The 15870-nt window shown below is 39.9% G+C and overlaps 1 protein-coding gene and 1 long non-coding RNA gene across 2 annotated transcripts; both read right to left on the bottom strand.

Annotated features, from left to right (window-relative positions):
- Positions 1-2636: 2636 nt before the first annotated feature.
- On the bottom strand, positions 2637-3297 carry LOC118561458. Its single transcript, XR_004930059.1, has 3 exons — positions 3222-3297; positions 3017-3064; positions 2637-2693 (listed from the first exon to the last, which is right to left on the bottom strand). It is a non-coding gene; the product is annotated as an uncharacterized LOC118561458 (long non-coding RNA).
- Positions 3298-4317: 1020 nt separating this feature from the next.
- LOC118561456 (plexin-C1-like) lies at positions 4318-15552 on the bottom strand (the record flags this gene model as incomplete). The annotated part of the gene is made up of 7 exons (XM_036133549.1): positions 15509-15552; positions 14066-15199; positions 10768-10896; positions 4830-4961; positions 4643-4743; positions 4462-4567; positions 4318-4377 (listed from the first exon to the last, which is right to left on the bottom strand). Coding segments are annotated over exons 1-7 (1665 nt in total), but the record flags the coding sequence as incomplete, so codon positions are not given.
- Between the last annotated feature and the right edge of the window lie 318 nt (positions 15553-15870).

Below are 15870 nucleotides of genomic sequence, written 5' to 3'. Positions count from 1 at the left end.
ACCTCGTTCTTTGGAATCAATCTTTGGAGCTATAATCCTCGCCACAACGCCTCCCTCTACAGGCCACCAGGATATTCCACTCAAGTCTAAAACAACGCCGCTGCTTTACAAAACAGAACCCTCCACTGTTAAACAGTTGTCGCCATACATTTTTAAAGATATTGGATCTATTCTGATGTCACGGCTCAATATTCCGTATGGAGAATTCACAAAAAGACAGCTGCCTTAATTTCATAGCAATTTAGTGCACAATGGTCTGTAGCTGACACAAACTGACAGTTCAAATACCTCCTCCAGCTGCTCCGTGGTACAATGTCAGAGCAGACTGGTGATGACTGATAGGTGATTGTTGCATTTCCATGGCAACTACCATCTGGTAGAAGAAGACACACTTTGACCACTCTCTTAGTTTCAGTGGAGGGGATGTGGAAAGTCAAGCTGACACCAGTCTTGTTCCACACAGGGCATCTGAAAGGTTAACACAGGAAACCACACAGAAAGGGAGAGAGTAAGAGAAAAACTGAAACCAAGATTATCTAACATAATAACAGGGAGGAACCTGAAAGACTAACTCAACAACCATTTATTTTTCCAAATTTTCTAACAAGTTTAAAACAAATGTAGTGTTTCGTTAGCTTAGATAATTGGATACACAATGTTTAAAAAAGCATGGGCAGCAACTAGAAGTTTTTTTTTTGAGACCTTCTGTAATCCACACGCTATGCCTCTTATCCACCTGAGATTAAAGTTACAGACCCATGAGGACTATGACTTGCAAGTTTAAAACTGAATAACAATTTTGAAGGAATGATATGAACAAGAGCAAAGACAGCAGCAGTACATTTATGGCTGTGTCTACAATATAATGCAACTTGTAAATTCCCAAGGAAACTCTTTTGACACAAGTTGAAGGTTACAGTTGAATATTGAAATGTTGCATTATGCCTTATGGCTGCTGACAGATCTGTCAACATGATGAGAGACAAGGACAGTTTTGAATTTAAGTTAATGGGGCGGGATTTGTTAAGTTTATACTTCTTTCTACCCTGGTTTGAACATAACATTGAACTGTTATACTGTAACTAGTGTGAAATCTCTGTTGATTATATACATTTTTACTGCTTCCTTAGGTCTATTTTCAATTCATGTTTTGAAAAACCTAATAAAGTAAACATCAATAACAATTACACTAAACTCTTTCCTAACAAGGCGTGTTACTTGGTCATTACAATTCTATCCTCCAATCTCCCGTCCAGGAGTAGACCTCCACCCTGCAATCCACCAGCTTACCCTGACTCATCTGTTTTTTCCTGCCTTCTGTTCCACCTGCTTCTTCTTTGCCCACGATCTGTGAAATAGCCTTTTCTACCCCAGAACCCTTTTCAGAAGAGCTTGACACATGTTAAGAGTTCCTTCTCCGATGCTCCTTTGCCTTCCATCATTCTCCTTGCTCCTTCCCAGACAATGCCGGTAAAGTCTCATATATGTTATCGGGCTGCTCTGGTATAAAGCATTAAGGAAGCTATCATAAATGAAACCACAATCCAGTTTTTTCCTTTGCCGAGTTCCTTGGCCTCCAAAAACAAGCATTTGCCTTTAAGCAACGTTATGAGAAAACAGCTAAAGGGTTGTGGAATCTGAGACAGGCAAACAGATCTGTAGGTCGAATGGCCATTGACTTCTGCATTCTAGTGACAGAGTCTGGTTAGAGCTCCTCAACCTTTAAAAAGGAATTCCTAAAAGCCTTATATCTCATGAAGTGCCATGGATCAGGACCCAATGTGCAGCAGGAGAGCCATAGGGAACAATGTTCTTTAAACAAATGAAACATAAAGCCTCCTACTCTTTTTAGTCTTTGTTTCATTTTTAATTTAGAAAACCTCTGTCTAATCCTCTCTGTGTAACCTATGGGACTTATTGCACCCAATAAAGTGGCTTTTATCTGTAGGAATCAAATGAACAGTTCAATCTCAACCTGAGAAACTGGTCCTTCCATGCTCTGCCATTTGCTTGTCTAGTAGATGTTACATTATACCAATGCAGAGGTCTAAAAACGTTTTGCTGTGCTGGACTGCACATAAAAACTGTTGTTTGTTGTTGTTTAATTGGTGAGTTGAACCTGTCTGTGTGAGAATGTCAGGCTTGAAAAGCTTTGGGATCTTGCTTTTACAGAAAGTGCAGAAGGAGTTTAATTCGTATGCCTGCTAGCAAATTTCACTAACATGACTTAACGTAAAAGCATTGAAAAACTATTAGCTAGTAGTCGAGAGTATTAGTTAGTATTAGTTGATAGTAGGTAAAGCGTTAGTATGTTTAAAATACTGGATTGTTTAGAGACTTTTGACCTTCTCTCGCACTTTGAGCGCTGGAAATGGGCACCTTCCTTAATCAAAGGGGTAAATGATGGTAGGGTTAGATCACCAGAATGGCTGTGAAAAAGTTTTCATTGGCAGTTCTTTAGAATAATTAGACAATGGCTAACTACCCTACCAGAAGGTCAAATTATTTCCTCATTGATCCATATTATATACATTCTTAGTTTTCTATAGAGTAACTCACTCCTGTGGACTACATTCCACGAGCGGCTGGATTCTCACTCCGATCACGTTGCTGAGGTGATGACCTAACAATAAAGCGTGGTTTTTCCCATAAAGAGACACAACACTAGGCGTAATGGATCCAATATCTGGCATCTGACAAGAAAGCACAAAGAATATTTAGATTTCATCCATTACTCTCAGTTGATGACAAACTGTATTGGTTTAAAGCATGGGTATCACAATTCATTCCTCAAGGGCATGCCTTCTCCAACCTTTAGATGTCTATTACAACTGAATCAAACAATTAGACTGTTAGTCCTCTTTAGAACATGACTGCATGCTGAGGAGGTAATTCAGCCATTTGATGCAGGTATGTTGGACCAGCAATACATCTAAAAGTTGCAGGTACTTGACTGAGTTTGAGACCACTGGTTTAGAGAGAGAGTGAAAAAGAATGTGAATTAACTCAGACTCACAGAAATGTTCATCCCAGCCTCCATCTTCGGGCATGTATGGTCCTGGGTCTGCACAGAAAATGTTAAAAATAAATAAAGCTATTTTTTCTATTCCATGTAGTTTTAGTCAGTTTCTCACACTAATTAAATGGCACTTATGTGGTAGTCATGACAGTAAATATCAACATTAAGAATTTGAAAAAAACTAAAACATATTGACTCTTACATATTGAGCAAGATGACTGGCCCAGGAACAGCTATCCCCTATCCATTGACACCCAGCTCTGATACACAGTAGGCACCTGAAGAAAAAGCCACAGATGGTAATAGTGCTAAAACAGATTAGGTTAAATGTAACTAGGTACAAAAAGAGTCTTTCAATAGAAACATGTTTTATCCAATGAAACCTTACTGCTGCAGGAGCATTTGAACAGGCTTCTCCAAATGTTCGTACTTAATACACGCAGCATCCACCCACACCTTCCAACCTCTGCCCAGACACACAACCCTAACCATACACCAACAACCCTGACTCAGGAAAAACCGACAAAGGGGAAACCATGGAAACTTCACACCAAGCCCCAAGTTTTCTTGCCTTATTGGGTAACACACAGAATTTATTTTTAAAATATAAATGTACTTACAAAATTGGACCTGGTTGTACCATGAATATTAGAACAGTTGATTAGCTTTCTTTGCTCTGTCAGCTTAGCTTTACCAAGGTTGATCTTTATGGTGACGTCAATGGCTAGGAAGTAAAAATATATTATGAAATTTGCTTCAAGAAAGGTGTAAGTAAATTTTCTTTAGTCAATAAAATTTAAGTAAAAAATAAGTCAAAAAACAAATACTGTGTTGACAATTCAGAAGTCTTTTTTTCTTTAGACCCTGGCAACTTTCAGAGTCACAGAGCACAATAGTTAAAACTGTAATAAATCTGCAGTAATTCCATTAAAAGAGGAAAACAGCCACATAAATCTGAAGCTTTCAGTTGATGAAACATGCTACCACAGAAAGAAACAAACTGTAAAACATAGGATTCAAAAGTCTGGCTTGTTCAACTTTTTGGGATGTTACAGTTAAACAGTGTGTCCAACATAGACGTAAGCAGTAACTTCTTTAGTTATGACCTTTACAAAGGATTGGAAGCTTTTAAACAACTTTTATATGCTCAGAACTGTGTCAGATAATTCTTGGATCATTTGACAAAATTAATCACCATCAGTAAGAAGATTGTCAAGAAGGGTGCAGGTGCATTGAGGGAAGTGTGCTGAAAACCCATGTTGCCCACAAAGCTGACTAGAATTTGTAGAGAATTCACAGGTGAAGTTAAAATGAAGCTTCTGCTCCACAGTCAGATGTGTCTGGATCATTAATTTGATCTGAGAAGGACAGGAATACAAAAGGACATCAATTCAATCTAAAATAACAACTTTAAATGAATGTAGTTAGTCTTGGAAACCAACCTTTCCATGGGAGTCCTTCATAACTTGATGGGAAACCATTTTTGTCTGCAATTCATTAGGGATGGACAACCACTCTGAATCTGTGCAGTGGTCTTTAAATGTGCAGCTGCAAAACGTCAAAAGGTGTTATCAGCTGATTTGTATGTGTCTGAAGGATTCAGCTACAAAAGCAGTTGCTGACCTGTCAGCAGAGACACACCACACACAGTGGGGATCCTGTGCAGACAAACAATCCTTCACATTTTGGTGGACGCCACATTTTGACACTGGAACACGTTCAATCTGCAACAAAACACAAACAAACACTTAAAAACCACTCAAAATGCAGCAAAAGCACGTTTCATGAAAAAGTAGAAGAACACTCCCACCTTGTTTTCAAACTGCAAATAAACATGCTTCGGATCTACTTGATCCAAATGGATTTTGGGAAACTTGTGCTTGCCACCGGCCCTATAGAGAACCTTTGGACAGGTGGGTTTATGGTTGATGTCCACAGCAAGCTGGCAACAACAATGTAGATCATAGTTACAGTATTCATGGGGAAAATAAGCACCGAATGTGTCAACGCTATGTCTAAGTGAAAATCACAATGTCAATTTTAGCTGACACCACCAATGATCAACAGGTACAGGACAAAGAAATGCACACAATTTGGTCCATAAAATAAAAATGACACAGGCAATACATATACAAATTATAAAAAAGAAGAAGCTCCAAAAAGGCAGAGAAAGCCAAGAAAATAGTAGAAGTATTTAGAAGTATTTAGAAAGCAACTCTGCTTCCTATTAGTACAAATTAATGTCAGTTTATTTAGTCCTATTTGACAGGAAGTTTTTTCATTGCAACCATGGCTTAAATGGAGAAGTAGTTGTCTTGTAATCCAAAATTTACGGTATTGTGATATTACCGCCAGGATCATCAAAATAATTGATCTCAGATTGAATTCTGAACAGTGGAAGGGTCACAAAGGAATTCCACTCTGCCCGTAACATGAGACTCTCAAGGCTTGGACGGCCCTTTTTCCCAGCAGGAGGTCAGCTGTGAGCCTTCCTAACAGATAAGACACAGCACAGACAAAGAGATCTTCTCAGCCACTTCTCCAGACCTCTTCAGCAGCTGCACAGATCACCTCTCCAGGACAAGGGAGGAGGCCTGAACCATGGGGCCATATGGCCTCATCTGCTGGAACATCTGAAAGATTGGACCAACCACGCTTGATCCAGGGTCTGCTAGATTCGACTGCCTGCTTCAGCAGAGGACCTGACTGAATCCGGACGAACATGTCCGGGCAAATACAGAGCTAAGTTGCTGTCTTAACCCACAATCAGATGCAGGAGCAAAGATCTCTGCATGCGAAACAGCTCTGTGTATTTTTCCTCAGCCTGTACAGGGAAGTGAACACCAATGGAGCTGAAGGCTGGATGCTGAGGAAAACCCCTGTTCATCGGACTGCATCCCGGTCAAAGAACGTGGCCTCCAAGCTATCCAGACCACGCCGTTAGCCACATGCTGCTGCAAGGCTAACGCTAGCCTGCCAAGAAGAAACCAACAACTTCCTCCTTCAACGCCCCTTCCGTGAATGGCCAAACTGAACAGAACTGAAAAGGACAGGTTTGGGCAGCGGTCTGAGGGTGAAGTTAAAAAGGTTTATTGGGAAATGTCTTGTAAACCGTGTATACCTGGCGTTTTGAACAAAGGCTAGCAATATAGCATTGCTAGCATCTGGTACCCTGTCACTGTCGAGTGCGTTTTAAAGTTTTACCAGAAAGGTTACCTCCACAAGGGTTTCATACATTGATGGGACATTAATGTTTATGTTATCCAGCCACTCAATACGACTAAAATTAAAGCAAAAGCTTTCATTTGTTAACGCCGAGCGTCCGCTAGCCAACAGGATATTAGCCTTGCTAACATCTGGTCTCGGACCTCTCAAAAGGAGTCCGTTTTAAGGCATAAAGCGTAACTGTTCTGCCCCGCCATCCTCCGATGGTGTTATGAGCCTTATTCCCGCATCAATATGGTATATTAATGTCGGTTTCAAGACAATCTTGATAACTATAGATTTTAACCAGGTTAGCGACGATCGCTGTAGCGACCCCATGCGCCCGGAGGTACAATCGCATAAACAAAGGCAAGCGATTCTGAATTAAATAATTTTACAGGACAAAACGGTCCTCAGAATATTATTTAAACAAATAATGTTTTGTTTGACCTGGGCTTTGCATTGTGAATGGATTGAAATACATGGCAGATGTTTTTTTTAACTCCATTCCATGTTTTTGTTAATCAGATCTGCAGTGAACCAGGATTCACTCAAGTATTCTGATTATGATCAACCACTTTTGTTTGTCTTTTGTTTGTTTTGCATGTAAATAGTTCCTTGGCTTAGCTTCTTTTTATCCTCATTTTGCTTAGTAGTTTAGTTAAGTTTCACTAGCCTAGTAGAGAGGATTTATTAATCGAAATATTGTGTTAATTCAGCTAAACAGCATTACATAGTGATGTTCTCTGGATGTTCATTTTATTTCTGTTATTAAATTCTTGAACTTGAAAAGAAGTTGTCACTCCTTTATTCTATGTGTGTGCAGGTTTTGCTGTTAAAAGATCACTAGTGCTCGAATTCATCCCTTTCAACCATTGTCTTGATATCAGCTTAAGAGCTGATCATCACCAGACAATACTTAACAGACAGAGAGTTATTTATGAAACATTAAATAACTTTAAACAGTGTATAATTGCACAACAACAGGGTTCAATTACAACCTCCTCCCGCCACATGTTGATGTTTCCCAGGGCAAGGCATTTAAACCTGGTCTGAGTGTCAGGGTTTCAATGTGTGCACGTTTGTGAGTGTGGCTATGGTGTGAAGTGCTTTCGGTGGTCAGCTATTTATATTCAGTAGTTTTACCATAAACCAAAGAGCTCTCTCGAGAACATTGCAAAACTTAATGTTGCCAACCGTACTGGTGGCACAGCTTATTGATGCATAAATCTCTGAATGTTAATGAACACCAAAAGTTCCATAAACTGAAAGGAAAAACCAGCCATGACAGTTTGCACTTCACAAGATTGCTGACAGTGAGTTACAACGATCATACAGACCTGGAGTTAGCAGAATGTTTTTGTACTCTGAAAATATCAATGACCAATCATTAAACCCACAGAGCAATGCATTAGACCAGTTTATGCATACTGGTGACATCTTGAATGTGTCATACCCAACAAATACATCTAATTAAGTAGGTCAAATACTTATATACCTCCACTTTATTACACGTGATCTATGGTCTTCCTGGCATTGATTTCTTTATATGTGAGGATTACATGGGGTTTCTACCTATGATTAGAATCTCAGATGAAAAGCTTCATTAGAAATGTATTAATATTAAAAAATGTTGCCGTGTTTTAATAATTTAACCGCTGTATCTCAGACACACTGTAGGTGCACATTTAAATGTTAAACCTAAATCTGAAGTAGCTCATCTATTCCGATGATAATTTTCATTCAACATAAAGTAAACGTAGGACCAAAAAGTAATGAAAATTCTTCTTTGTTTTTCCAACACTTCTTGGCAATATGTGTAAGAGTTTTGGAAAGCCTGTTTATTTTCCATTATATGGTACCACATGTACAGGGACAATTTGTGGGTTCAGAGGGAGATAAGTGGGTCCTATTAAACTAAAGCTAGCCAAATCTTTCTCTGCCAATGCCAAACAGCTTTTGTGGAGAATATGTGATTGTGTATAGGGCAGTATTTCCCTCCGTATAAAAACAAGGCTTATTATCAGTGGAGACTAGAGATGAGATCCTGCAGCCAGTGGCCATGACATACCTCCACATGTAGGAAAATCTAAGAATTTGCTAATTTGTGTACTGTCCAGACCCCGATTCCATTGAACACCTGAGGAACCGTCTTGGATGTGCTGTTCATGTCAGCGTGAGCAACACAACAGCATTAGACGATTGTGACAAGTGCTGGTTGAAGCAAGTGTGCGACCAAGGTATGTTCACAATTGAGCGTGAGATTACTGCAGGATGATTTGGTTAAATGCCTCTCTCCGATTATTTTAGGTAACTCGTTTATAGAGAAGCACAAAGAACCGGGGACCGGTTTTCACCCTAGAGGTAAATTGACAATTTCATGTTACCTGGATGTTTAAGGTGCTGTTCTAACATCTTTTGTGTGCAGGCTGACCTGCTACTGTTTCAGTCGTGGTTTTAGTTCTGTTTTCATTACTGTTTCTTTTGCCGTTTGGTTCTATCTCAATCACTGTTCCAAGACGGTTCCAGTTTCTTTGTTTTTCTTTTTTATTTAGTATTAGTAAAAGCAGGGGAGAATTTGTATTCTTCGGCTGCCTGGTCTGGGTTCAACCGACCTGAGGACCTATGTTGTCCCTGGATCTTGCACTGGTTTTATTCAGATTGGGTTAAGGGGACTAGTGGGGGGAGAGTTTGTTTGCATTTGTGTTATATACACTAGGGTTTTTGGAGTGAGTGTGTCTTTGTTGGGGAACACTAAGGTGTATTCAGTTTGTGTTTTGCTGTAGTAGTTCTCCCCCCCCAAAGGATCTAATTAATTCAACTGGGTTTTTAACTTGGTTTCACAGCTAGCAGGATTCCAGGCCAGCATAGGGGCTCACTTTTAAAGCGGTTATTTTGGTTGTGCAATAAAATACATTGACTTCTGTTTCTTGACATCTGTACATTTAATAAACTATATATTTAATGGGAATCAGTGCCTCTGTTAGTCCTTGCAACCTCCTTGACCGGGTACAAGGAAGGTTTAAAGTCTAAAAACCATACCTGAGGTCACATAAATAAATAAAAACTTTACAGCCAAGGTTAAAAATGGTGATGTAAGTGCAACTGGTGGTTCTTAAAAGTGTCAGTATAAGTGCTTTACACCATAAGCAAAAACATGAGCTGTTCAAACACTTTGATTATTGCTTTAAACCGAAACCACAAAAAAGAGAAGTGCACGGAAACTAAAGCGGACAACTGTGAACTAAAGACTTTTGATGGCTGCTAATTTTTCTCTGAACTTTGACCATTGGTTTGCAAATGCCACCAAACCCAGTGTTCAAGTTGCAAACCGAACCCATGTCAGTGACACCCTGTCAGAGTGCAATTCTGCCTGCTGCACCCTGAGCTTCCCAGCACCTTCCATCTCCCGCCCAGCTCTGTCTCCATTCCACTAATCAACCACACCTGTTCAGCCTTCAATCATCCTGGACTCATTCCACCTGCAAGCCTGTCTATATAAACTCACTTCAGTCAGCTCCTCGCCGCCGGTCCGTCTTCAATCATCTGATGCCCCTCAGTCAGAGATTTTCCCACGTCTGTCTGAGCGTCAACTCTCCCTAGCCTGCCACTCAGAGATTTTCCCACGTCTGACTGCCAGAGTTACCTACGCAAGCACCTGTCTGCACCTCCAAGGGTTCTCCCTGCTGTGCTGCTGATTCTCCTGTTACTCCAGCATTCCAGTGCTCCATGTAACCTCTCTGCGGTGCTGCTGGTTCTCCTGCTGCCCCTTCGCTCTCTCACCTGCTCTGGGGACTGCCTGTCTCTGCGGCGCAGCACCCGCAGCGCTCCAGCTCCCTCCAGTCCTCCAACATTCTTCGTCCATCTTCTCCACCCCGGTAAAGACTCTGGTTCTCTCATCCACTAACCAAAACCTTCGATAAACTGCCTCTTAACAGACTCTGTGTGTGTGTGTGTGTGTTTTTGGGTTCACCGAGACAAATCCTGACACACCCTAACCACTTTTTGAAATGCTATATAATGTGAGTGCACTTCTTTGCAATATTTTGAAACAACTAAGAAACATATTCCAAGTATTTCATGAGATACAAAGAGTCCAATTTGCAAATGAGCTGTTCTCCACCCCAGTTTGCACTGTGTTTTTTGAGTATCTATGGCACTACTGAGATGGTTCATGGTATCAAAAACCCTGCTCTATAGAAGGATTGGAAGTCTAAAACTGTCCCATCATGAATTGTATGGGATATGCTTCTTCTTCTTTGTGAAACAATTTAACTTTATTTCCCACTTCGAAAAACGGGAACAAAATAAACAAAAGTGGGTACGTATCCTACGTATCACAAGTTGCGCCGTTAATCCTGTCAAACTGTGTACCACAACTATTGTATTGCACTGAAAAACCTTGCCTTTAAGACACCCTCCTCCATCACAAATGGTGTCAAATGCTTTTAAGTCATATTGTTGTGTTGAGTTAGTCAGTATTTTTATACAGATCCACAATTTTACTTGAAACAGTAGTATTGTGTTTAGTACTTTTGACACACCTTGAGAAGCAGTCCATCTGTTGTTCCAATGAAGAAGACTATCCAGCCATCGTGTCGTACTGCCAACACAGATCTCATGTGATTGTGTTTGAGAAGAACAACCTTTGGTTTCAGGGTATGTGGTTCTGACTGAGAAACAGAAACAGTTATTACTAATTAAGGTTTATGAAATCTATCTAAAGATAAAACTTGGTTTAAAGGCAGCTGCTCTCTTATCTAAGGGGGATCTGCTGCTGCAGATCATCGGCAGTATGTTTACTCTTATGTTTAATTGTGCTTCATTCATTAGGTGATGTAGAGTTTTTAACTGATTGTAAGAGAGATGGCCATGGGCGTATTAGAATAAACAGACCTTTTCTAGCAACAGAAAAACATACAATGTGGCACAATCCAAAGCAGTCTACAAATGATTTTCTTCTATATTTTCTTTTTTAAAAATAAAGAGTAAGCCACCGAAAACTCAAATGCAGTCAGCAGAGAAGAAAAATCACAGATCAAAGCAAACATTTCAATTCCATATATAGATTAAGAAAGACTAAAAAGCAAGAGTGCTGCCAGTTATTCTGAGCATTTGGACCTGTTGCTCCAGTTTCAGGAGAGGAAACCCAGACATCCCTCTTCCATCCAGCTCATTCTGGGCGATCCCCAAGGCGTTCCCAGGCCAGATGGGATAGTCCCTCTAGCGAGCTCTGGTCTTCCTCGAGGACTCCCCCCAGTGGGGCGTGCCCAGATAACCCCCAAAGTGAGCGTTCTGATCAGATGCCAATTCTCGCTTGAATGAAAGCATGTCTATTTGTTGTGTTTTCCCCTATATTTATTTAAAGTCTTTAGATGATAACTGACATATTTAAAGCCTATTGAAAGTGTTTGAGGCGGCCACAAGAATGTGTGGAATTTTGTTGCCACCATTTATTATTCATCCTGTCCCAGCGCAAGTGCCATTATCAGACGTCTGTGGGTCAGTTGTATAAGTCGTCCCAGGCAGTGCATCAAATCATACGCACTAGTCCACTTACAAATTATTGTGTGTTTCAGTTGTTCAAGTTGGCACGCATGCACACTCATGTACTGCTAAGTAAAATCTGCAGTAATTGGCTCATCAGCCAAATTTAAGAAATTAAACATTTTACAACACATTCTGCTGTTCTCCACTCAGCATGTGACCATTAGTGCAGTTTTTACTATAAAACACTATCTGTAGAGAAAAGGGTGTTAACTTAAGGGGTTTAAAACATAACAGAGCTTCATCTTGGAGCTGTCTTGGAACCTCATCTTTTGCCCTGATAATAGGATTAAGATTTCAGTAATTAGGAACTATATACATAAAATGCACTTTTCCACTAGTACCAGCTTTGAGCACTGCACATGCAATGCTGTGTTCATTTCTGGCATGGAAAATTGGCCACTCTTCCACTCCTTCAGCATCACAATGATACATTTAGGTACCGACACATGGTACCATTTAATCTTGCGTGAATAGGTGCTGTGTGGAGCTGATGAGCTCCAAAAAGTTTTTTAAATGTATATCCAATTTGTTTATTATATTTTAGCATGTTCCTAGATTTTTAAGGACCCATTTTGTCTATATCTTTTTTTATTTTCTATAGTTTATATAGTACTTTTTTGCTTGATTTAAGAAACCTGCAAAAGAGCTAGACATTCATAAAGCAATTCTTTTAATTATTATTATTGGTAACATTTTACTTGAATGGGTGTGCATAAGATTGACATTACACTGTCATAAACATGATATAAGAACTGTCATGAACTTGAGGTGTCTGTATGATTGTTTATGACTTGTCATTAAGTGTCACTCGGTACATTATGGGACATTTAATGCAAAGTTGACATTCATTAAAATGTCTTTGCTATGACAACTTAACATTGACCAAGAAATCACAACCCATCATAAACACGTCACAACAGCTTTAATTATAAACCTTTAAAAAGTTATTTAGGATACGCGTTAGAGATATGGGTTTCCATTACATTACATTCATATTCATATATGACTTTACTTTGGCTGTCATGGTACCATTTTGAATGGGTCATTAATACTTCCCCATACCTCAGGTAAAGTTGAACAAGTAGGATGAGTTGCAAAGATGTTAAATGGTATTATACTGACAAATTAAAATGTTGGTTCTGTTAATGTCAAGTTGTCCTAACAATGACATTTTAAACAAAGTCAATTTTGCATTAGAAGTGTCATTATTTACTGAATGACAATGACAACTAAATTTATGTCCATGACAGTGTAATGGTAGTCTTGTGCACATCCCTTCAAGTAAAGTATTTTTTTATTATTATTATTATTGATAATAATAATAATAATATTATCAATAATAATAATAATAATAATAATAATAATAATAATAATAATAATAATAATAATAATAATAATAATATTATCAATAATAATAAACACTAACTGAGTTGGTTAAGAATCGATGAAAAGAGCTCTGGGGGATTTGATTGACAAAGAGATATTAAAACTGTGCTGTAAAACTGTACTATAGGTCTTGTTTTTTGAGCACTATTGATCATTTTGTCTAAAAGTCATTAGATAAGAGCAGATGTGAAACTAAGGCGGTACGCTCTGGTACTGGTTACCACTAAAAGACTCAGCACCGGTTTTGTAACTTCTCCCCGGTTGTTTTCTGAACAGCCCTGGATCTCACAAAAGAAGAAATGGGCCTCAGGCCTTCATAGATAATATTTTTAATATTGTAATAGCTGTCTAACATTCGACCTATAATACCACTTTATTTTAGTTCAAGTCCCCTCTTTTCAAACTGGCCTCTGCGACAAATTGCTTGCCACAAAGTTAACTTTGGCTAAAGTCTCTCACTTTAAAGTTTCCTGTTTTATTCTACATTGTCAGGTTTTATTTTGTGACTCTTAGTTATTTGATTTATGTCTTTGCTTTTGAGCGGGGCCCTTGAGTGTCTTGAAAAGTGCCAAAAGGTATTTTGATGATGAGCATTATTATTATTTCTTTATTAATAATTCTGTTCAATAATACTTTATGCATCCAAAAGGATGTTCAAGAAACGTGTTATAACATATTTAATTGAATATAAGGCCTAAGTTTTGCTTCAATTTAAGTCTATTATAAAAATGTTTGTCTGCCTGCTCTGATCAGAACTGATGTCAAACAGCAGCAGCTCGGTGTTGGTTGGTTGGTCTCAGTTTGTTCAAGATGCAAAACCCTGATGCAGATTCTCAGTCACCCAGGACAACAGGACATGGAAAACATCCACATTAAAAGATGGTTAAATTTAATGCAACAACCCACCTGCTTGTTTGACGTCTTTGGTTTGTTAAAGCAGTCTGGATCTGTGTATGTCTGATTATACCCATCAGGACTGATGTCAAACAACAGCAGCTCGGTGTTGGTCGGTCCTCCGTCCAAACTGAACACTCCGCTCCAAAGGACCTGCTGTCCACCTGGGATGACTGAGGAGGCCAGGAGTTTGCTGTCTTCACCTCCATCAGAGGTCCTGAGAGTCGCTCCATGCAGAGACTTCAGAGTCTCAGATTTACTGGTTTCAGCCTGAAGCCAGACCAGACAAACTTTATTGGGTTTATTTCCTGATGCCACGTTGGAGAACAGATACACCGTTGAGTTGATTTGAAAACCATCCACAAACTCTACATCAGCTTTAGCCGTGATCCTGGGGGGAATATTTGGTCCACTAAATGAAAATATGTCCCCATCCTGCTTGTAGTTTGTGTTGTGAAGGTTGATCATCCCTAAATCACTGGGACAGCTGTCTGTCTTCTTCTCTGTCTTTGTGTGATTCTCTATGGCGGTCAGGATGTAAGTCTCAGTCTGCACTGAATCCTTTACATCCACCAGAAAGCTGACAGAGCCACTGATGCTCCTCAGAGGACCCACCTGGATGAGTTCTTTGTGGAGAACTTTGGAGATGTTCTTCAGGTCCAGAACCTCACAGAAACCACAATTTTGCTCAGTTGCACCACAGCTGATCAATGTGTCGTTGTTCACAAATGGTAATAAAACATTAACAGTGAAAGTTTTGTTCCAGGCACCATTCATAGAGACTCGGTAAAACTCCTGACTGTTCTCGTCATTCGGGTTCTTTAAGATCCCTCTTTGGGTCAGGCTGTGGATCAGAACCAGGTCATGGCTCAGCTGGTAAAGCTTCTCCTCTGTAGCGATGTAAACAGAGTCGTTGCTCACTGTCAGCAGGCGGAGGTCCCCTTCAAACCTAAAACCTCCGTCCTCCTCCAGACCCTGAGCAGGTTCTGCCCAGATCGAGCAAAGCAGACCGAGCAGCAGGAGCATCTCGACCCAAAGGAGGCAGCAGCTCCGACTGAGACAGTGATGAACCGCAGGACACTTTGCTCTCTGAGTCTCTGCAGAGATGTGCGTGAAAGTGCTGCGGCTCTGCAGAAAGGAGAAGTGCTGAAAGTGGGAGGAAACCGGAAATATAAATACAACAAATGATCTATAAAAATGTTAGTAACCATGCTTTACAAAAATAAAGTTGTCCGGTCTTTATATGTGAACAGCTCTGCTACAAAACGAGCACCTGTTGACTGCGCCGCTGCTACCTCTTAAACTTGGTAAAATCACCCTGTCTTGTTTGAGTTCTTTTATATTTTGCATGGTTTCTCCAAAACTAATAGAACACAATCCAGACATTTAAGGCTGCCAGAGATTCAGCTACGGTAACCACGCGATGCGACCTAAAATAGCTTAAATTACATTCACCATTACACGGTTCCATCTTAAAAGTCCTGAAGGGGCAGCACAGAGCCCAGTATCTCACAGCAGTATCTCTGGATTGAAAACGAAATATCAAATCAAAAAGACCCGTGGATTTTTTTCAGAGGGGGCTTTTAAAATCTTTCTGTAGAGCAACAGCGCCATCTAGTGTCGGGAAGTTGTCATCTGCAACTTCCTACCTTTTGCTGATCTGGATGAGCCTTACAACCGTGTCTCCTGTTCCAAATCACCTGTACGCCAGTATGTCTGAATTCATCTACGGTTTGTGGTTTTCATGGACAGGATCTTCAAGGTGTAGGTGGTGAATTGGCAAACTCATGAGGGTGTGTCCCACCACCAGCCCTGCC

The sequence above is a fragment of the Fundulus heteroclitus genome, unplaced genomic scaffold (genome assembly GCF_011125445.2).
Source record: "Fundulus heteroclitus isolate FHET01 unplaced genomic scaffold, MU-UCD_Fhet_4.1 scaffold_634, whole genome shotgun sequence".
Lineage (NCBI taxonomy): Eukaryota > Metazoa > Chordata > Actinopteri > Cyprinodontiformes > Fundulidae > Fundulus > Fundulus heteroclitus.
Note: the sequence above shows the minus strand (reverse complement) of the source record. Positions and strands in the feature narration are given on the sequence as shown.